This window comes from Marmota monax, unplaced genomic scaffold, assembly GCF_021218885.2.
Source record: "Marmota monax isolate L192 unplaced genomic scaffold, Marmota_monax_Labrador192_F-V1.1 WCK01_AAM20220418_F8-fsc00117, whole genome shotgun sequence".
NCBI lineage: Eukaryota > Metazoa > Chordata > Mammalia > Rodentia > Sciuridae > Marmota > Marmota monax.
The window spans coordinates 597253-621001 of NW_026693023.1; the positions used below are offsets into that span (position 1 = coordinate 597253).

A 23749-nucleotide genomic window follows, 5' to 3' on the forward strand; every position below is an offset into this window, starting at 1 on the left:
TAATGGCATCGTACTGTACTTACTTTCCTGTAACCCATTTTTACATTTACTGCTTTGTGCATATCTATATTTATAAATATAGGTTTATCTATATCGCCACTTTCAGTGGCTATAATATGCTATATTATAGTATGCTAGATCTCACCATTTTTTTCCTAAGTTTATATGACCATCTTCATTATGCTTAACCACCTGCAAGTTCTAGATTTGTGGGAGACCCTGTGTACACTGAGATGGCTTTGGCACCCAAATTCTATTCTAAAGTGTTCAGGTACCTGGTTTGGGGGAAAAGTGAGAAACCCACAAAACTTATTGCTTCCTATGAGATCACCCTCTAAAGTCATTCCAAAATCATCTAGCATTCCTGCTTGACCCTCATACCTAAATTTTCCTATTTTTACATTGGATTGAAACTGGAAAGATTCAGAGTATTGGGCCACCTTTTAGGGTATGACAAACCAGCATCCTCATGGGATTGAATCACCACTTCCCAAAATGTAGAAGCTCACTTAGCCTGAACTCCTTCAGTTTTCTTTTGGTATTTCAGTGCCTCTAACCAGGTTAGGGTACCCTGTTTTCTTAAATGAACTGTCTTTCACATTCCAAGAATGAATACAGCCCTTAGGAATGAGAGAGTAGGAAGTGTGTGGGGGGGTGTTTATGTGATCATTGGCCAAATTTTCACTATTTATCTTACTGGAAAGTCAACATTATGTCTATTAACCACCTGCAAAATTAAAACCTAGGCTTTTGTTATGGTTGTTCTTAATCTTGTGGTGAGTCTTTCTGGTTTTTATAAGACAAAGAGATAGAAAGAAAAAGGATCACAAAGCATGGCCATTCAGGGACTGGGCTTTGCCAACACCTGGAACTGCCGTAGAATTGCACCATGCTTGCCCCTGTGGACAGATGTTAAGGGAAACATGCATCAGAGGTTCAGCTGCACATGGACAGTTGTTTAATTAAGTGGACCTTGTAAGCAGATCAGATTCCCTTGGGGAAGTTGGAGGACAGGGAGTGGCTTTTTAAAGAAAGTCTCCTACTCTTAAATGAAAGGCACTGTTCTCATTTTAAACATAAGGAAGTAAACACCCTTGTAATTAAGAAAGCTCTACCTTAATGATCATCAACTTATTCCCAGTAAAAAGAGTTGAGCAATATGTGTAAAGTACAAAAGAATGAGGAAGAAACGGAATTAAACATGATAAGTGATTGAGGGCAAGAATTCCAAAGCATCCCTCCAGGCTGCCCCTGCCCACAGACATGGGCCCCAGATAATCTAGTGAATCAAAGCATTTTCTTGTGCAAAGGATAGATTTCCTGTAGCATAGATAACATTACCTACATCCCAGATTATATCCTTGCCTCCTTTCTTACATTAGCATCAAAATTAGTGTTGTTTCCTCAAAATATGCACCCACTCTATGCATCTCAAATTCTTGTGTGATTTTTATAACAAACCTGTGTGATAGTTTATATTTTTACCTGAGGAAGCTGAGGCTGAGGTTGAGAGTTGTCCACAGTTGTGTAGCTGGCAGCATTTACAGCTGAAGGACTTAAGGAGGAAAAACATGCATGACTTTCCCTGTACATCCTAGTGAACCATTTTTCACCACCATAGACATACATTCTGGAATCACTTCATGCATGGAACTGACGCAAGAAGGTCATTTGTGCTTTTCCTGTTTGTGCCCTTTTCAGTGACTTGTTTACAGACTCCAAAGAGTTTACAACTCAGCTAGCTGTGGTAGTACATGCTTGTAATCCCAGTGACTCATGAGGCTGAGGCAGGAAGATCACAAGTTCAGGTCCAGCAATTTAGTGAGACCCTGTCTCAAAATAAAAAAAAGGCTGGAGATGTAGCTCAGTGGTAAAGTGCTCCTGTGTTCAATCTCTAGTACACACACACACACACACACACACACACAAGTTCACGGGTCTTAAGGCACTTTTCAGATGAAGTATCACCACATCTTCTTAATCACCTGCCTCCGTGAAATTAATAAGGAGTTCCATTTCTGCATAGATTTTTATCAAGTACATTCTTTTTAAAAAAATATTTTTTTTAGTTGTAGAGGGATACAATTACTTATTTATTTTTATGTGGTGCTAAGGATCAAACCCAGTGCTTCACATATGTGAGGCAGGCAACAGCCCCAGACCTCAAGTACCTTCTTCCCACCTTCACCAGGGATCTCCAAAATACATTCAGTTAAGCAGGAATTGGTATGTATAATGGGGTCCTTTTATAGCTTGGATCACTGCCCTTAGGCTTGGGCAGGAAAAATGAAAGACGATGGTATTCACCTGGCATTTGGCTTGCAGCAAATGTTCAGAAGATATTTATTGAAGACACTGTCCAAGATGAGATAAACTTCGAGGGAGACTAGCCCTGACTAAATTGATATTTTTAGATAACTGCGCTTTATTTATTCATACTGGTCCTGAGCTCCATTTAACTTTAAGAGCCAGCAGAATCCCTTTTTGTTATTCTTAACCTGAAGGCTGCCCAGTTATTTCATCCATCTTGTGTCCTCATGATTCAACATCCAGTACACATTGTTTAATTCACTGTCATCACAGAGTATGAAGATAGAATTGTCCTTTGGTGGAATGTCAACCCTCACTCACCCCTCAGAGCATGGGTTGGGGGAGGAGACTATCTCATAGCCACGGATGCCCACAGAAGTGGAGTTTTGATTTGCACTCAGTTTAATCTGAAGGAGAGATGGAAAAGGAGGGTCGTTCTTTTGAGATATCTACTTGTACGTACTTTGTTACCTGAAGGTACTATTCCCTATGTACTGATGGTGCTGTTTCTGTTGTCTTTTCTCAGTTCACAGTAGTTGATAGTATGACACTTTGGATCAGTAAGTGATTGATTTCTGGCTTCCCTAACAGAGATGCTAAAACATGTTGGCTCTGGAAATGTTCAGTGACCTTCTCCATACTCATCAGAATTGTACTATTGATAATCTGATGCTAAGTACTCATCACTCACAGAAGGGTAGAACAAATGTGTGGAATTTGTTTCCAGGGCTAAATAATGGTATAATTTTTGCTTCCCACAGTCCATTTTCTATTCTGTCAAATGCAAACTAGGTTAAATTATTTCAAATATATAAAAGAATTGTTTGCCTTTAGTTTTAAATTTTAATTTGCATTTTAACTTTAGAAAAATATAGAAAATAATCAGTTGGGAGATAGCAATGCCGCCGAGGGAAATTAGACTCTAGAAGCAGATTCTTTAGATTCCTATCTCTCCATCTCCACCTGTGAGCTATAGGACCTTAAGTCACTAAAATTCTTAAAATCTCAATTTCTTCATCTGTAAAATGGATGTGTTTAGCCCAAAGGATTTAGAGGAGATTAAATCAGACATGCATGTGAAATATCATCACATAATTATAATGTCAGCACATATGTGCCTGTATCTCTAGGCACATACAGACATAAATTTTAAATAGAATTTCAATCATTAAACATACTATTTTCCAACCCTTTTTAAATTTATCAGTATTTTAGATGTTCTTTCAAATAAGTATAAACAGCTTGGCCTCAGTTTAATGGAAAATGGATATACCCTAATTTTCCTAGACAATTTCCCTAATCATGAATATCTCATATTTTTTGTTATTAAAGCAGTTCTATTGCTTTCAAAATACTTTTCTGTAGAACATTGTGTGTATTAATGTAGAATAAATCTCCACAAATACAATTGCTTATCGTAAGAGATGAACATTGAAATTGTTTTAAATTCTTTACTCCCAAAGTTTAATTTACTTCTCATTGTTTTCAGTGGAGTAATTATAACAGCTGACAGTTATTGTAGAGATTCAGCAAAGAGCCAGAAGAGGAAAAGTGACTTTCTTTAGGGTGGTGATGGTAATGAAAATAGACATTCTGTCACTCCATGAAGTTTAGATATGCTTATGTCATTTGTATTTTCCTCTCATTCCTCAAATAATATTCATAGACTATGGCAGGAGAAGTTGGAAAACATGTTCATGTCATGCCTGGAGCTTTTTAGACATGTAGTGCACGTTGAATTTGACTGTCATATTCCTGGTTCTGATGGACCTTGGTTCTGGCATAGTTAGTGCATTCTCTGGTTGCATTCAGATGTGTCTCAGTGCCCTGCATCCAGGAGAATGGGGAAGGAGGAAGTTATTCTGCTAAGGCAGGGTGGCTGTTGTAGTAAAGAACCTAGGTTACCTCGATCCAGAAGATGATAAAAGGCACACACTACTTGCACTACGTTCATTGATTTGTTGAATTTTCTAATTGCTATTTTAAATTCTGGGGAGTCTGAATTATAATTACAACATCACCTGATGAAATGGGAAAGCAGTAAAACTTTATTATTCATCTGTAGAGATAACATTTTACTCTAGTAGGTCTTTATCATCTAAGACTGATACTTTTTAGTGGATAGGCTGTTTTCCTTTCCAGTGATGGGAAAGGTTCCTTGTGATAAAGAACATGAATTTCTTGAATTCTACAAAGTATACTTCTTGACATGGCCATTCATATTTACTCAGATTATTTCCAGAATATCTGACCAGCACTGATATGATGTGAAAAAGAATCAGACAAGGGGAAGCAAGGGTGACAGAGGTTTTGCCAGTTTGGCCCACCCACCTCTCCTCTTCACTTTCTCAGTCTGTGCAGCAGAGATATGTGCTTCAATGGCTTGCAAAGGATCTTGACGTCCCCAGTGGATAAGTTGAGGGCAAGTGGCCCATGGACAGTCAGTCAGCATTGATGACGAACCATCACAGAGGAAGAGAAGGAAGTGGATGAATGAGGGAGCTTAGTTCAGACATACATCTCTATTCAGGAATTGCTCACATGGCCCTTAAACCACTGTGCCTTGTGTGTTTGGATTTGTGTTATTTGTTCTCTGAAGTGTATTCTGGGGTTCTGATTCATCAGTTCTCTAGATCAATGTGAGTCTTAAAGTTTTTGCCTTTTAACCAAGGACTGGAACCTTTGCAGATTTAGACTGACATTTTTCTAAAAGTCAAGGAGATGAGCTAAACTATAAATCATTAGGTTGATTGTTCTGAACCTAATGATTTATAGTTTAGGTTGATTGTTCTCAACTTGTCCATTGAAAGTTACAGGCACTTGATAACATCAGTTTAATTTCACCAACTTTTATGATAACTTTTATGGAAAGTTACCTTCTATATGCTGGGGATAGGAGGTTACAATTTGAAGAATGACCCAGAAGAGATCATTTTCAGTGTAAATAACAAATGGCATGATCATGATACACTTAGGCTGTTTTGAAAGCACAGATATTTGGTGTAGCCTGGATTTTCATTGTGCCCTCTTGAAGGATTTCTAAGTAGCACTATTCCCTCAGAGATACTGAAAGTTCGTTAGTTCAGCTTCATTAACAAAGAAATGTACAAATAATGAATAGATTTTAGTTTTGCTTATAAAATTATCAGTGTGTACTTTTGTTTTCAATGATAATTCCCAGGATTTTCATTAAAAGTTGATGCAAACAAATATTTTTTTGGGAAATACATTGAAACAATTCAATATAGCAAGATATATTGACAAGGTCCTTGAAATGTTTGTGCCCTAGACATTAATTATACTCTTAGAACTTATCTGAAGAATAAAACAGATATACTTAAAAACCTATGCCTAACATAACACCTGTAGAAAAATTATGTCTTCTATGCAACATATACTATGTTGGGCACTGGAGATACAGTAACCAAGACAGACCCAGGCCGCCTGCACTCAGAAACCTTGTAGTTCAATAAAATTGTTTTGTTGGTGATCTCTTTTTGTAAACTTGATAGAGATGCCCCCAAGCATTGGTTTCATTAAAAAAACTTTGGTCTCTCCTTTGCTAACTTTTCTCCCTCACCACACAAAGCCTGTATGCTAGGAAAGGTGAATGACAAATGAAAGTTCTACTGGAAAATGATATCTATTTTTTTAATGTTGCAAGAAACTGTTTTCCTTCCTATATGTCCCCTCATATTCTCAATAAAGCATAAATTGTTGACATTCTCATATATCATCTCTGTGATCTAAACCTACACCTTTTCATGCATTCTTTCTCCCTCACTTGTGCTCTTACACATAGCATATCTTCTAACTAGATTTAGTGAAACTCATGTCAAAATTGCCTTAAAGATAATGCTTTTCATCTCCCATGCTCTTGAATAGGCAGAATTAATACAGTCAAAATGGCCATACTACCAAAACTGTTATGCAGATTTAATACAATTCCTACTAAAATCCCAATGACATTCTTCATAGAAATAGAAAATGCAATCATGAAATTCATTTGGAAAAATAAGAGACCTGAATAGCCAAAGTAATCCTCAGCAAGAAGAGTGAAACAGGAGACATCACGATATCAGACCTTAAACTATACTACAGAGCAATATTAACAAAAACAGTATGGTATTGGTACCAAAATAGACATAGGCCAATGATACAAAATACAAGACACAGAGACAAACCCACATAAATATGGTTATCTCATACTAGACAAAGACACCAAAAACATACATTGGAGAAAAGATAGCCTATTCAACAAGTGGTGCTGGGAAAACTGGAAATCCATATGTACCAAAATGCATTAAACCTCTGTCTCTCACCCTGTGCAAAAATCAAGTCAAAATGGAACAAAGACTTAGACACACTAGACCCTGTGCCTGATAGATGAAAAAGTAGGCCCAAATCTTCATCATGTTGACTTAGGCTCTGACTTCCTTAGCAAGACTCCTAAAGTGCAAGAATCAAGAAATCAAATGGATGAAAACTAAAAAGCTTCTTCAGGGGATGGAGTTGTAGCTCAGCAGTAGAGTGCTTACCTCGTACCTGCGAGGCACTGGGTTCGATTCCGAGCACCAATATAAATAAGCAAATAAAATAAAGGTCCATCAACAACTAAAAAATATATTAAAAAAAAAAAAAGCTTCTTGATAGCAAAGGAACAATAATGTGATGAGAGAACCTACAGAATGGGAAAAAATCTTTACCACACTTACCTCAGATAGAGCACTAATCTCCAGGGTATATAAAGAACTCAAAAAACTTAACACTAAAAAAAAAAAAAAAAAAACTCAATCAATAAAAGGGCTAAGGAACTGAACAGACACTTCACAGAAGAAGAAATACAATCTATCAACAAACATATTAAAATATATTCATAATCTCTAGCAATTAGAGAAATGCAAATCAAAACTATTCTAAGATTTCATTTCACTCCAGTCAGAATGGCAGCTATCAAGAATACAAGCAATAATAATTCTTGGCAAGGATGTGGGGGAAAAGGTACACTCATACATTATTGGTGGGACTGCAAATTTGTGCAACCACTCTGGAAAGCAATATGGAGATACCTCAGAAAACTCGGAATGGAACCACCCTTCGACCCAGCTACCCTACTCCTTGGTTTATATCCAAAGGACTTAAAATCAACATACTCCAATGGCATAGCCACATCAGTGTTCACAACAGCTAAACCAACAGCTATGGAACCAACACAGATGCCCTTCAACAGTTGAATGGATAAAGAAAACGCAGTACCTATATACAATGGAATATTACTCAGCATTAAAGAAGAATGAAATTATGGCATTTGCAGGTAAATGAATAGAACTAAAGAATATCATGCTAAATGAAATAAGCCAAACCCAACAAACCAAATGTTTTCTCTGATAAGAAGATGCTGATCCATAATGGGGCAGGGGAATTGGGAAGAATGAAGGAAGTTTGGTTTGTGTAGAGGGGTATGAGGGGAGGGGTGGGGCTTTGGGGATAGGAAGGACAGTAGAATGACACAGATATTATTACCCTATACACAGGTATGATTACACTACTGGAGTGACTCTACACCATGTATAGCCAGAGGAATGAGAAGTTGTGCCCCATTTGTACAATATGTCAAAATGCATTCTACTGTCATGTATAACTAATTAGAACAAATTTTAAAAAATGCTTTTGTTTTTATAGTAGATCTAAAAGATAAAATATTTATTAGAGATTACCAAGGCCTGGAAAAGTAGACCAGAATTGTCATGTCTCCAGATAACTCTTATACCATTCATTCATCTAAAATAGTATTCCATTGTTATTGTTGTTGAAGGTCTGACCTGTCTTATAACTTAGTTAAGAAGTTAAGTCGGGGCTGGGGATGTGGCTCAAGCGGTAGCACGCTCGCCTGGCATGCGTGCGGCCTGGGTTCGATCCTCAGCACCACATACAAACAAAGATGTTGTGTCCGCCGAGAACTAAAAATAAATAAATAAATATAAATACTAAAGTCTCTCTCTCTCTCTCTCTCTCTCTCTCTCTCTCTCTCTCTCTCTCTCTCTCTCTCCTCTCTCTCTTAAAAAAAAAAAAAAAGAAGTTAAGTCTATGGTTGGGGGGAGATGTTTATTGGCTAGACAAAACCATCCTGGAAGATTCACCATGTTGCCATATTGCTTGTATTCATGAAATTGCCTTTCCAGCTGCTTGGTCTTGGGTTTATCATTTAATATCTTGCTAAACTCTTGGTTAGCATTCCTTGTTTCTGAGGTAGAGGTGATAACAGCAGAACTTACCTCATAAGGATGTTCTGGAGATTAAGTGAATAAAAGTCTATGAAGCATATTGCCCAAAGCATAAACCCTACGATTTTTTTTCCCCCCTCCATTCCTGGAGATTGAATTTAGGGGATTGAACTGAGCTACTTCCACATTTTTTGAAGCAGGGTCTCACTAAATTGCCCTGGCTGACCTCAAACTTGTGATCGTCCCGTTTCGGTCTCTCAGTACCAGGATTACAAGACTCTGAATATTCTTGTTACCACCATTCAGTGTGTGAAGAATCCCAAGGATAAGCCACATAATTAACCCTCATGGGGAATACTAAGATTCCTTTATAATTTGTTTACCAGGATGGAAAAGAAGCAGAAGATATTTTAATTAATAGACAGTAGTGTAGTTCTGGAATAGAATAAGAGGGAGAGGCACTTGATACAAAAGAGAGAATACATTTCTTCAGGAAATATTTAGTGTCTACTTTGTGCCAGGTGCATTACTGAATATGACAGAACAGTCTTCTGCCTTCATGGAGCAAATTCGTGTGACATAAAACTAGTCCTTTATGAAAATGCAGCTTCTGTTAAATTCTCAGCTTTTATTGCAGCCATTTAGTAATCCAGGCCATCCTACAGGATACTTAGAATGTTCAATCTGCCCATGCCTGAGAGTGGACTGCCTGGGGAAACTTGGCAGCTGTCATCCCTGCTGCTTCAAGACACAAGGAAAAGGACTGAAAATCTCCCGAAGTGATAAACAAGAATAAATAACAGTCATGACCTAAGTCCCCAGTGGGACAGTTTTCTTCCAGCTTATGCTCTAGGTTCCCTTTACCTGTCACATGAGGGATCAAATGCTTTTAAAACCAAGATTGCATTGGATAGTTTCTTGGCATGGAGCAGCTAGGCAGGAAGGAAGAAACAGACCCTGATAGCATGACTGTTAAAGAGGGATGGCAGAAAGATTAACTGGGAAGGAGTTGACTCTGGGCCAGTTGAATAAAAACTAATAAGCTTTTGGAATTTTTTCCAGCAAACTTACTACATAGAACTCTGTTTGCCACTTGAGAGGCTTAAATTGCTTCTCTAGGTGTATGTAGTCTGATAGAAATACTGGAGTGAGGAGAAAGTAGCAGTTATAGTCAGCAGACTCAAAACAGGCCACGTGAGAACTTATATTAAGGTAGCAGAAGTAGGATGAAAAAGGAAAGCATGAAAAGTAGAGGAATCAATATATGGAAATAACTAAGATGGAGAGACAGTGAAATGCAAGAAGGAAAGGGCTAGACTCAAATGACCTTGATTCAATGACATCGTGTTTCTCTCAGTTGTTGAGAGCTACTGAACTAGATTTTAAACCTCCCTGTTCCTTAGCTTCCTCAAAATATAAAAGGAGCTGATGTTACTGCCTCTCATATGGAGCACTGGTACATAAAACATGGAGAGTATTGGAAGAAAGAAATTGATTTGTGAACATCAGTGACTGCGTTATTGAATGGGTTGAGTTTAGTGAGTTCAGTTTATTTACATTAGAGTAGAAATAAAAGGTACAGAAGTCTGAATTATCTTAATTAGAATCAATAATTGAGATGATAGAAATGGCAAAGAAAGCGCGGTGGTGAGCTGAGCACAGACTTGATTTCTCCTCATGTCCTGAGCACTTTATCTAGTTGGTTCCCCTGTGAGGAACATAAAAAATTACTGGGGTGATTTCTACAGGGTGATGCTAAGCACCTGCCGCAGTCTGGCTGGGCACAATCAGGAGCCACTTGTCAAAAGAAACTAACTTTATTTTTAGAACCACACACGCCAAACAAAACAGCCTCTCAGGAAAAACCCTCAGAGCCTCAACTGCCACCACCGGCTTTCCACAAGCCTCTCTCTCCCTCACAAGCTTCTCTCCACCTCCCACAATCCTCCTGCTCTTGAGGCCGATTGGCTGGGTCACGTGGGCGGAGCCAAAAAAGTCCCCCAATGAGCAGCTCCGTGGTCTGAAAGGGCAGGGAAACAGCCCAATGAGCATCACCGCAGAGGAGCCAATCAGCTAGATGTTGCTGGGGCCGAGGAGCCAATCAGCTAGATGTTGCTGGGGCCGCTGTGAGCCAATCATCAGCCAGCAGCTGGAAGTTTGCTGGCAGCTGGAAGTTTGCTGGGGCCCCTTTGGCTGTGGCTCTCAACAAGCACCGTTTGAACTTTTCAAGCCATCTTTTTATTAGCTTCTCCGAAAGAGTTTTCCCCTATACTTATATTCATGGGAAGCCAGTGAAGGTGCCCGACCCTCCATAGGAACTATATTCGTTTCCTGGAGCCATCACAACCAATTGTCACAAACTGCGTGACTTAAAATGACAGGAATTTATTCTCTCAATTTAGGAAGCCAGAAGTCTTGACATCAAGGGATAAGCAGTGTTGATCCTTCTGGAGGCTCTTTGGGAGAAGCCTGTGTCATAACTCCTGGTGGCTGCTGGCAATCTGGCATCCTGCGGCTGGTAGACACATGGTTCCAGTGTCTGCCTCCATCCTATCAAGATCTTTCAATTATAACATCTCCAAAGACCCTGTTTCTACCTTAAGTGCCTGCATTCTGAGGGTTCAGGTGAATTTGAATTTTGAGCCAACACTATTCAATCCATTACAGGAGCTCATGTGCATTTCCCTGGACCATCAGAGCTGGCATGAGCTGTAATTTGAGGTTCTAACACTAGAAGAGCATGTACTAATACACCAGTCTTTGAAAGAGTAGATTTAATATATATATTTTTTTTTCTAGTTTTTTTTTTTTAGGTGGACACAATATTTTTTTTATTTTTATGTGGTGCTGAGGATCGAACCCAGTGCCCCATGCATACTAGACAAGCACTCTAACACTGAGCCACAACCCCAGCCCGAAAGAGTAGATTTTAACTAGCTACATCCTAAGTAATTGCAAGTGAGAATTGATTGCTAACAGAATCCTTGATTTATTTTCTTGTTTCAAAATTGGGTGTTTTAGTTTTTTTTCTATTAAAAAATAGAATTTTTCATCACATTTGGATTTTCTTTGTAAAGGCCACTATTTTTCCTGGCCAAATTCTTCATTTACCATGCCAGTTCTCCAATAATACTCTGTCCCTGAGTTTATTATAGTAAATTGAGTATGCTGAAAGCTATAGAAAAAGACCACTGCATTATAGGAGCCCTCCTACCACCACCTGTTGTGGGGCTTCACCCACCCCTGGAGAGGGCAGGATGGTATATGGAAGGACCCTGAACAGTGAGATAAGAGACCTGGGTTCCATTTAAATTGACTCTAAGAGTTTTAGATTCTGGTGCCCATATGTGCATACTTCTCTCTCAAGACCACAAGTTGATCATTTCCATCTCTGAAGGCATCTCCATCAGTTCACAGCAGACAGTTGACTCTCTAATAGTACTGTGCTAGACACTAGGTAAGCCAGAATAGGAGCTTATTGCTCATGAGGTAATGCTGTTATTGAGAGGGTGAGGGGTACAGGACACACTGTAGCATGGGGAAGGCACTTCTGGAAGCCTCAAGGGTATGGCCTCTAAGTAAGTCCTCTGTAGAGTTAATGCTAGGTGACAGGATGAGAGAAGAATGCCTCTGGGGGAAGGAGTATTGTGTGGGAGTTCTGGGAAACAGGAGAAAAGTCAGTGTGGTCACACAGGAAATGACTGATCCTAGATTACAGGCAGAACCAGGTGACAGGCAGGGCTGGAGAGACCAACAAAGATCAGACCATGTGGGGTTTTCTAGGCTATGACTTATGTCCCAACAGCAAGGAGAACTCACAGGAGGGTTTTAAGAGGGAAAGTGGCATGGCTGAATTTTATATTTTGAAAGTTGTGGTGACTTCAGTGTGATGACTAGGAAGACTGTCAGGAGACCTTTTTGGTAACTGTTGATGGTTAAAATCAGAGTGGATAATGGGATAGATCTAGAGAAAGTTTAAATGTGAAGGAGAAGGAGGTGAGGACCAGGTCTGATTTGGGCATGGAGTAGAAAGTAGCATCTTTTACTGAAATCTAGAATGACCAGAAATCTGGAGGACCAGCTGTTGAAGGTGGCATATTTAGTTTGGAGTATGTTGAGATGAGGTTGTATATACTTCCAAACAAAACTTTCTAGGAGGCAGAATAAATACTGATTTAAAGTTCTTGGACCTTAAGTCCATTAAGGATTTTCTTCTTCATCACTCTCAGTTGCCTGTAAGAATCATTCCTCTTTACCTCTGTTTTGAGATGGCCTTGATTTGGAAGACCTTTCTGGCTCTGTCCCCATCTGAAGTAGAAAAGTGGACTGGCTTTTCAAAGGGATGGAAAGATAGAGTTGCAAGTTTCTCCTCCTTGTTTTTCAGAATCCAGTTTGAACTCCTCTGGTTGCATATTCTAGGGGCTAAGTAAAAAAACCTATTCAGGTGTATATTGAGAGCCCCTAACAACATTATCCTCAGAAGGTGCAAAAGAAAAAAAGGATATAAGGAGATCTGGGACAATGGGAAAGGATTTACCCAGTTTCTCAGGAGGATGGGATTAGGCCCAGACAAAAAGACCCCAGCCTCATTATTAGTCCTCTTTCAGCTCACTTGAGCTTGGCTCACCCTGGGTGGTCAAGAGCCTCTTTTGTCCAAAGGAATCTCAATGCCTCCTGAACTCATTTCTTCCCACTGGGCCTGCTTTTTTCTCTCCTGCTCCTGCTAAACTAGAGCTGGATGGACCTGGGGAAGGTGTCACCCACCCTGCCTCTGTCTGCTCCTTTGGCTGATTAGTCCCTGTGAAGTATTCATGCTGTGGAAAACCTGCTTCTTTAGCTTTTGTGATTTTTCTTAAGACCACATTAGCAACCAGAAAGAGTATCCACATGCAAAACACTCCTTCTGCTTAATGCTCTCTTCCCTCAAATGAGTGGATATGTCATTTTGGAGAGTTCTCAGCCCTGTGCTAAAATGGAGATGTCTGTGAAACCTGCTTGGCAGGTGTGATGCTGACCTGCTCATTACATGTTCTTTGACATTCACCATAACCACAAATTCCTAGAGGAGGGGAAGAGGGGGATGATTGGATATACCAGGGGCTTATCAAGTGAATGTTCACCTTAATCCCATCTAGGCCTTTGCTCAGCAACTTTGAGTTTGGGAATTTCAAAGCAAATCCTATTTTGCTGGGCTAGTTTTGTGCAAATGTTAATCAGTGAATTGTTTCTGAGCATCAGTGTAAACCTAATGAGAAATAATGCTTCAGGTAAAATGTAGAACGACCTGGAAATCATAAATTTCATCAGTTGGACTAAGATTGAAACCTGATTCTGCCTTACCTTCATTATTTCATTAGGACCAGATATCTTAAAGGACATATTTCATTTTTCAAACTTTCAAGTACCCACTGATTGTGTGAAGGCTCACTGACATGCCAACCACATCCCTCTGCTGGTCTTTCCTTCTGCCAGCTAGTATTAGCTCTGTGGTCTTCTGCTATCATGGCAGGCCTGACAAATACCAGCTAGGGATTAGTGTACTTGGGCCTGGGATTCTCTTGACTTTTAGAAAAAGACTCTCAATGTCTTAAAATAGCATAGTAGCTAAAATAACAATAACAACAATAATAGCTGGCCATTGCAGAGAGTAGTGTTTGTTTAAAATCCAAGGCCCTGTTCCTGGCAGCAGTTTCCACTAGCTGGGCTCCCACAAGAATTGCTGTAATGGAAAGCATGTGGCCTCATCATGAGAGGAAACACAGGGGTCTGTGAAATCCCCTCTGAGAAGATTTCCTGAGCATTGACCTCCATATATCCTAGAACTTGAAGTAAGTGGTGTGGACTTGACCCTTCTAAAAAGACTTGGGAGTCTGTTGGCCCCTCTAGCCTCAACACCTAGACTGTCTGTTCCCATCACCAGCTTCTGAGATGCTTTCCTACCTTGTGATGAGGGAGGGAGTCAGGGAGGCCAGTCAGCTATAGCCTATGAAAAAAGCCACACCACTCGGATGCATTATGTCTGGAAATGAATATGAACTGCCCTCTGAATGGACAGATACCAATCAGCTCATGACTCCCTCCCATCCTATGAGAAGCTCTTGCAATGCAGGCTGTCAAAGTCTCACCTACCCTGTACACATCTCTTCCACATCCACCCCCAGGCCTACTGCTTTCTGGTAGTCAGCATGTCACATCCAGCAAAGCAGTTTTCTGTTCCTGGCCCACTTCCCTTGTGGAATCCATTGCATCCAGAACCAGAGTTTCCAGGTATGGGAAGGATGTGGAAGATAGCAGGCCTGGGAAGGCTTATTAGAGACAATGGAAAGATATGATGATGTGACTATCTTGGCCTTGGATCACATGCCCTATGGACTTTTGGAAAGTCCTCAGTGGTGTTTCTAATGGCTTTATCAAGTCACCTTATCCTGGCTCCCTCAGCAGTCCTAGATAGCATCCTTGGTGCACTGGTTTCAGATTTTGACAGGTGATGAAAGCACGTATTGAGATTGCTGCTTCACAGGGTCCACATTTCATAACTATTGACTGATGTTATTTTTGCCTTTGCTGAGAAGCTCACTCATGTGTTTTCTGTTACTTTAATGGATTGCTTCCTGATACACAGGGAGTCCCAGCCATTTGCCCTTCAATCTGACAAACTGCAGCTTCACCTGAATGGACTGGAACTACACAAGGAACATTTAGACCCGGCAGTTGGCAACACAACTCACTTTTCTTCCTAGAAAATATGCTCAGAGCAGACACACCTGTAAACATGCTTATTTGCATCTTTGTGGAGCCTAACTTTAATTAGGATTCTCAAAATTCTTCACTTCCATTCTCTGAATTTTTAACATCTAAATACCCTAAGGTTCTAGTGTTTGGTTCTGTACTTCTGAAGGCTAAATGGAAAATGCTTGATCGTGATTTATTTGTCAGTTGTAATTATGCTGATAAACAGAACAATATTCTGGACTTATTCTGAGTTATTGGGTTATGCCAATAAACCATTATTCTACCAAAGGCTCTGCAGTGGGTTCTCATGGAATGTCTCCTGGTGGATATCTCCTCTCTCTTCCTTCTGCTCATCAGACACATTTTCTGGTCTGTGCAGGAAATTCCCACTCTTCTTTGGTTCCCTGGCTATGGTTGGAAAGACATCAGAGTGTCAAAGGCTGAGTTCAGGCCTAAGATATCAGCAGGCCAGTCAGGCAGCAGAGGCTTGTTGCCTTGTTTATTTTGTATTTACTGTTCTCTTGCTTTGAGTTTGGGGACAAAAGCCAACAGGTTATTAAAAGAATGAGAATAATTTGACTTCTGACATTGGTTGGGTCTTGGGGTTACTGGGTATTTTGTTTTCTGATGTGAAAGCAGCTGTTTGGTAACCACTAACTCTTCCCTTATTCTTTTCTTGCAGATGAGCTCACAGTGCCTGCACTTTACCCCAGTAGCCCTGAAGTGTGGGCCCCGTACCCTCTGTACCCAGCGGAGTTAGCGCCTGCTCTACCTCCTCCTGCTTTCACCTATCCCGCTTCACTGCATGCCCAGGTAATTTATACCCATCGGCCACGACTTCACTCACTCCACCACCAGCCCTTTCAAACCTGGTTCCCCAGAGCACACCATACAACTAACACCTATCCAGCTAACAGATCCACCTTCAGGAGATGAATGATCCCCTCTACATCAAGCTGACACCCCTCCAGGACTTATGAGGAGCGTCTGACAGCAATGATACCACCCACTGCCTGATGTTTATCCCCCCAAACACCTCTCTCTTCCTTAATGATCTCACCCTCATCTTACACGAGAGACTGGGGCAAGGTCACCTCCCTGGCTCCCAGCTAGCTAGAGGGCATCACCCAAGCATAGATATGTCTGCCTTTTCGTGAGGAAGGGTTACCGAGGGAGGAGTCTACTTGAAGTTATGTGTGTCTGTGTGTGTATCTGTGTGTTGAGAGGCTTCTGCTGTTGTTTCCCATGAGGATCTAAGGACCAGAAGAGAAACTTCCAAGAGGAAGACTGCGTTTTTTTACACTGATTACAGGAAAGATGAAGAGTTCCTTGTTCCCATGTTGAAGCCCTGTAGGGGGGGTGCAATATAGTATTTAGAATGTAATTACAAGTTAAAATAGAGATCTCTGTTCTGCCCAACTTTCGTTCTTAGTTAAGAATAGCCTGAGTTTTATAAACAAACTCCCTGTTTCTCCCCAGAGATGACTCTCTGCATACTAACACTTCCTCTCTTCTTGGAGAAAATGTTTCTCTGAGCCTTGTTTTTAGTGCTGGTAGTAGTAGTAATCATTGTTAAGATCCATTGTTGGAAATAACCACTCATTCTTTGGCCTTCAGAGAGTAATGATCAATAGCAAATAAAAAGTAAGAATATAGAGCCTGGAGATTTAGCTCAGTGGTAGAACACTTGCCTAGCATGTATAAGACCTTGGGTTCAATCCCCAGCACACCAAAATAAAAGAAAAGAGAAAGAATATTTGTCTTCCCACGTAAGTTTTTAAAACCTCAGCCTGGTTTTTAAAAAATTGTCAGGCTGGACAGGTATGGTTTTTGTTTTATTGGGTAATATTTATTTACAAGGCTGGATGGAATAAACAGTTTCCCAGAAAATTCTTCTTTCTGACTTAAAACACTTTTCACATTGGACAGAACTATGTTGACTGAGTCACCTGCAAGTAGCCCCTAAGTAGGCTTCTCCAAAGCTGTGAGGTCAGGAGTGTATGTTAAGCAACTAATTACCAATGCTTTCTGCATGTACTAGTGACCTGGCTTCTGGGGCTATTCCTCAGTTCCTGGACTCCTGAGAGCAATTGACCTCTGTGTTGGGAGGAAAAGGTAAAAAGTAGTAAAGAAAAATGTAGATGGGGGCTGCAGTTGTGGCTCAGCAGTAGAGCGCTCACCTAGCACGTGTAAGGTGCTGGGTTCAGGCCTCAGCACCACATAAAAATAAATAAATAAAATAAAGTTATAAAAAGATTTAGATAGTGGCAGAGAAGCTTCTTGGCACAGAAAAAAAATTAGAGGAGTAGCTGTGCCTTTTGGTTTCCCTTTCTCTGCTGCTTTGCCACTTTCTGTCCATGTCATTGCTTGTAACCCTCGCAGCTGGCATCTAACAGGAGGGAGGGAGATGTAAGCCTGTGGCAGTCTTCTGCTGAGTCATCAATATGTTTATAGTAGTCTGGGTGACTTTGTAAATAATGAGGAGCAATGAAAGAGCCCCTTTTATTGCTCCCCTCCATCACCACCACCAATCTGGATATTGTGTCTCCATTTGCTAGATGGCTCAGATTGGCAGTTAAGGCCATTGTTAATAAATACCATGAAACAGTACAAGTTTGCATACTCTTCTGAATGCCCATGGCTTTGGTTAGTCACCATTTCCTTGGAGAATCAAAAGTTGACAGTGAGCAAAAAGGTCTGGGAATAGTGACTTTGGGCTGTGACATCTGCCATTGCTTCATTCATGTAACAAATAAAATCAGAAGTGATCCTGGGGACATGTGTAGGAGAAGGACCTAATGAATCTTAAGGGATTAGTAAGCCTCCACCATTGTAAGGGAAGCTGGAGACACAGTGCAAGATTAGATGGACTGACCTATTTGAATAAATGGGATGCATTGCCCACATGGTGCCCTCCCCTGGGAGTTCTTCCTTGGCCTTGAGACTTTCCCAGCCTGGAATCTGCCACATCGGTCTTAGATTTGGTGAACTCTCATCCAATATCAGTGAGATCCATGTGTTTCACCCCTCTTCCTGTTTGGAGTCATTCCCAATGCAACCTTGGACTCTGTATCCCAAAGATTCATTCATGAATATGGTTATTTAAATGTCTTAGTCAATTCTGGGACTCACAGAGTGAACTGATAGAAGCTTTACAGATGAGCTGGTCTGACCCATTTTACAGATGAGGAAACAGGCCCGAGAAGATGGAAAGAGTTACCCAAAGTCACAGTGGCTCTACCATGACTAGACCTAGTTTGGTCACCTGACTCCCAGGCCTATCCCTTTCTACTCCGAGGCTGGCTTACCAAAAGACTTATTTAATGGAATTTTGGAGAGGCCTCAATCCAGTGACTCCTTGGAACTTTAGATGGGAAACCTATAAGAAGAGACTTGGAGGCAAAGACAAGGGAATCAGCATTTAACCTGCACCCAAAGGGCCTCAAAGAACCTTACTAACTGGAGGTAGAACAGAGTGGGGAAGCTCCAGGTGGAGCCTCCCCCCTTAGTGGATAATTCAGTTTTTGTTTTGGAAATTTTATAATGTCTTTGGAGAGTCTTCTAAGTAATTTTGCTTTTCTTAGCAATGTTGTGCTCTGTTTTGAGACATGGATTTTTTTTTTCTTCTAGTGTTTCTCTCCTGAGGCAAAGCCCAACACACCTGTCTTTTGTCCACTTCTCCAGCAAATTAGATTTGTCTCTGGGAATGTGTTTGTCACATATCAACCTACTGCAGACCAGCAGAGGGAGCTCCCATGTTGAATTTGTCTGTTAGCTATTTTTCCCCCTTTTGCAAAAACTATTTCTTGGCAACATTTGAGAGATTTCAATAAAAATTTTAATCAGAGCAAAAAATGATGTCAAGTAGACTACAGCGTTTTGTTTTTATGGTGATGAAATTTTGAAGCAAAATTGTTACTCTCTGACTGAGGTTTTGGGAGAATTGGGCCCATGACAGCTAAATGTGTTACATAGAAGGACTCGGAAAAAGCACACTGGGGAGACCAGGCCCCAGAACCCAGGCCTCATCACTGCTGCACGTATCTTCTTGGGCTCCTGAACCACTATGAGCTGCATACTAGAAGATTCTCATTCCAGCCTTCTCAACTGCCAGGACATCTCACTTCAGGAAGGACAGTGTATCTAGCTAGCAGAAGCCCATTTGCAAAGAGTGGATGTGTTTTCCAGTTCATCAGTTGTGACCCAGTGGAAAGAGGACTGAGGAAACGGAAGTTGTCATTAAAACAGAGTTAGGTCACATTTCTAGTTCTGCCTATATTTTAGTCATGATCTGGCACCCCCTCAGATTTTCCAGTTCTAATTTGAAGATACTTTTTGCAATCAATTCCTTTTTTCAGAAACAACTGGCTATGGTAATAGGACTGCACACTGGAAGCACCTTATTATTTGGGGGGATAAAAGTATAACCTCGTGTATTAAACGTCATCAACATTTTTAGAAGTGACTGTCTAGTTCACTATGAAGGCCATTGATCTTTGAATTGTATTAAATATGTAGGAAGGTTTCATCCACTACTTTCTGGAAGGTCTAAAGATAACATACAGCACTTCCTATCACCTCATGCTCACACATCTCTGCTTTTAGTCTTGTTGCTCATGGGACAGAGAAAGTGTATAGTCCTCTCCACATTCTAGAAATCCAGCACCAATTACTCTCCTCTAGAGTCAGTCACAAAATTGGGTCAGAGAATTTTGCAGGGAGGTAGGCCTGGGAAAGAAAATCCTGGTTCCCTACTGCTTCTCCAGAGGCCTCATTTGCCCAAGTTTCAGCAGGTATTTTGGAACTCACACAGGCTATTGTACAGTTTGTGATTGGAGCATGACTGGTACTGCAGAAACAGAAGATTTTGAGGCAAAGTTACAACACAGACTTCTTAGAGGTGTGCCCCTTGGGAGGCCCCTTGTGGCACACTGGAAAAAATTTAAAGGTTAATCTCAGTAAATACAGAAGTGGACCATGAGGAAGGAGACATAGGCAGGCAGGACAGGGAGATCACAAAGGGAGAGGTGGGCCTAGGACTAGCATGTGGGTTGCCTGCACTGCAGAGCTGTCCCCAACACCACCACATCTAAGCATTTACGCAGCTTCCAAGAACTGGATTAGAGAATTTTTTAAAACACAAATTTCACTAAGCATCTCCTCTGTCATTACTGTTCTGTGGAGAATATTGAGAAAGATAAAACACAGATTGCAAGTCTGAAGAGTGTGAGAGAGAATGTAGACCCAACCATGCACAGAGCCCCTTGGTAATCACCTGCCTCCATAGCAGCTTTCCTACCCAGGTGCCTGGTATAACTCCCATGGCAAGGAGTCTTCCCTCCCAACCCCTTCAGCCTCCCCACCCCCAGTGTGTACTTCCCGTTCATCAGGCAATAGCTAGTGTTATAATGGTGGCTGTTCCTGTGGGACCTGTGTTCAAACTCCAACACATAGGTAGGGGCTTTATCACCACATACAGGCCTGGCTTTCAGAAGTAAGGGAGATTCTGGTCACTTCTGTGAATCTCAGATCCTGTCAGCTCATAGCCCTGGCTCCCTTGTCTTTCAAGCTTGACTCTCCCATGGGTAAATTGTCTGGCCTCCAAAGCTGCTGCTTGCAGCTGTCCAAAAGACCCAAAGCTTTAAGTTGTCTTCAGATATTGATGAAACAAACTGCTAATCCTCTGACAGTTACATTTCACTCTAAACCTGAAGATTATTGAGGCCAGACTATGAGGAGAAAGAATTCCTTGAGTGCCCCAACTCTTTGGGCCAGTCTTGCCTTATTAGGCTAAGAACATCTTGCTCAGTGATTACAGAAGATAGGGGCAGGAAGACCAGACATTGTCCTCACAGCATTAGTCTCCTGTGACTGTGGTTGGTGCCTCTTCCAATTATTAAGAACACCAAGGTCCCCTTCCTTTACCCAGACCTGTTGGCCAGGTCTTGTGCTATGAACTGAGCCCATCAGGAGCATTACAAGATGCTGCTTTTTCTTTTTTAATTCCAGACAGAGCTGAAAGCATGGTTCTACCATTTGCAATCTGTATGGCCATGATGACATGTTCTTTAACCCATCTGAGCTTCAGAAAAATGTAGCTAATCATTCCTCATATAAAAGACTTAATAGTATCTGGCACACATTAAGAGCTTACAAAACGTTTTTTTGTTCTTGGGGATGTTTTGTTTGCTTGTTTTTAAAAGGTAGCCTTTCCCATGAGTTTTTGAATTTTCAATAAGGAGAAGGAAATCTAGGACTAAATCCAAGTTGCCTATAGGGCAGTGGTAATTAAAATCCGGAGGACATGCAGTATGTTTTGATGACAGTAATGGGGCTGCAGAGCCCTCCTGTATCAAATGGAAAGAATGAGGGACCAGAGTAAGATGAGGTATCAAATGACAGAGTGCCCCAACATCACCAAGTGACAGCACCTGCTCCACATCCAGCAGCATGATTTCCACAGCTGTGCCAGTAGTTGGAGAACCTGTCCCTGAAAGGAAGTTTCCCCGCAGCCATGCTGGGGACACGCCTGCCAGCAGAAAACCTCTCCCTGACAGGAAACAAGAGTGGAAAATGGCTGAAATCCCAGAGAGACTCAACAGTGCTTGTTGTTGCTTTCCACAGAGCTGCTGTCCCTGAACTTTCCAGCTGCTGCCTTATCTTGCTTTCCTATCAGAAACTGGAGAAGAGAAGGACCTGTGGGTCACCCAGCTCATTCCTCCCTGGGCCTCTGGTGCTTTCTTCCCACAGTCTCCCAACAATTCTGCCCAGTTTCGTTTCCAGGCAGCAGACTTAGGTCTTGAGCCTTGGGGGATTCTTTTCTTTATAGTGCTGTGACTGAAATCCAGGGGATCCCACTCCTGGCCAAACAAATACTCTCTCCCTATGACCCTGTCCATCCTTTCTCCTCATCTGCTCTGGTATTTGTGGAACTAAGAAGCCCCTTAGTTAGAAATGAGAGATATAAGCATTGGCACTGGTCTCTTTAAAAGCAATCCAAAGTCATTTTTCTTGGTCTTTTAGGGACATTTGCTCCAGAGTAGCTACAAACGAGGCCCAAACCTTCCCATAACAGGTAGTGTTAGGTAGTTGACATGTCACAGAAACCAGAATCAGTCACCTAGTGTGTGTCCATGTGGCCCTGGTCAGGGTCACTGAGCCCAAGAAGACTTCCCTAGAGATCAGTGGTGTCATTGCCAAGACAGGAGCTGACTCAGAATGGCTACCTTTGAGGGCACAGCAGCGCTACCTTCAGTGTCTGTACTGTCTCCAGATTTCTTAAGCATGTCCCATTTTGTCCTCAGTGTATAACTAAACCCGATGGATCTTATACAGGTTTTCTCTGACCTTATTGGCAGTATGAGCCCAGGCCCGAGTCATACCTGTAAGTAATGTGGGGTGGGTTGGGTTTTTTGGTATTTTTTGTTTGTTTGTTTTGTTTTTGTTTTTTCCCTTTTTGCAGTACTGGGAATAGAATGCAGCGGAGCTCTACCACTGAACTAATTTTTCAGCCCTTTTTATTTTATTTTGAGACAAGGCCTCAGTAAGTTGTCCAGGCTAACCTTGAACTTATTATCCTCCTGCCTCAGCCTCCCCAGCAGTGGAGATTACAGGTGTGGGCCACCATGCCTTGCCTGTAAGTACTGTTTGTGAATTTACTCCTTCCTTGGGATTATCAGCAAATGTGTGGACCAGCTGTCGGTTGCATATTGCAGACAGCCAGACACCTAATTAGGACTCATTAAATCAAACAAACAGGATTCTCATGATAGTTTCTACCTTCTCTACTAAACTTGAGATTTTAGGCAAGTTTTAACCTTGATGAGCCTCGATTTCATTATCTATACATGAGAGGAATGAACACTTATTTCATAGAGTTCATTTGTAGAAAGGAATAAAGTGTTTTGCATAAAATAGTCATTATTATTAAAACAGCTCTTCCACTACCTTCCCTTTGTCAGAAGGGGTTCTGGTATGGCCCTCTTAATAAGTGTGAGGAACACACAAAACATGGACTTTGGACCAGGACCAGACAAGAGAAACTTAAGGGTTTGGGCTTTGCTCTTTGGTTAGGAAGAAGAGCAGCTAGAGCAGGACAAAAGAGGAAGCCACTTTTTGGGGCCATCCACCAGGAATTTGAGGCCCTTCCATAGTACAAGAACCCAGGCACCATCTTAGAGTATATGAATTCTAACTGCTTGAAAACAAACCAGAGGTGACAGAAAAACTTTGGAATTACACAATGTAATCTTTGCAAAGGAGAAAGTGAACTTTTCCTTGAAGAAAACCAGTTGTGACAAGGGGGAAAAGGAAAATCAACTCCAAATGGGATCATGTTTTATTCAGGATTTGTGCTGCCAGTGGGAAGGCCAGAACTCAGTGACATGATGGGAAAGTGGGACACCCCAACCTCGAGCTTCATGCATTCTCCGCCACAAAGTTCTACCCGCTTCACTGAGCTCAGCTCCTTGGGACCTCTAATG

The 23749-nt window shown here is 41.2% G+C and overlaps 1 protein-coding gene across 5 annotated transcripts in view; it reads left to right on the plus strand.

Moving 5' to 3' along the window:
- The window catches only part of Rbpms (RNA binding protein, mRNA processing factor), a 173323-nt gene that overhangs the window by 130351 nt on the left and 19223 nt on the right, over positions 1 to 23749 (plus strand). For 3 of the 5 annotated variants that reach the window (XM_046453306.2, XM_046453307.2, XM_046453308.2), the window contains exons 6-7: positions 15949 to 16079; positions 18897 to 19124. The exons of 1 other annotated variant lie outside the window; for it this stretch is intronic. In XM_046453306.2, the coding sequence (XP_046309262.1) occupies positions 15949 to 16079; positions 18897 to 19028 (263 nt within the window). In that variant the 3' untranslated portion in view covers positions 19029 to 19124. Of the gene's footprint in view, positions 1 to 15948; positions 16080 to 18896; positions 19125 to 23749 lie in introns of those variants that run through there. One more of the 5 variants, XM_058582296.1, reaches the window with a different exon arrangement.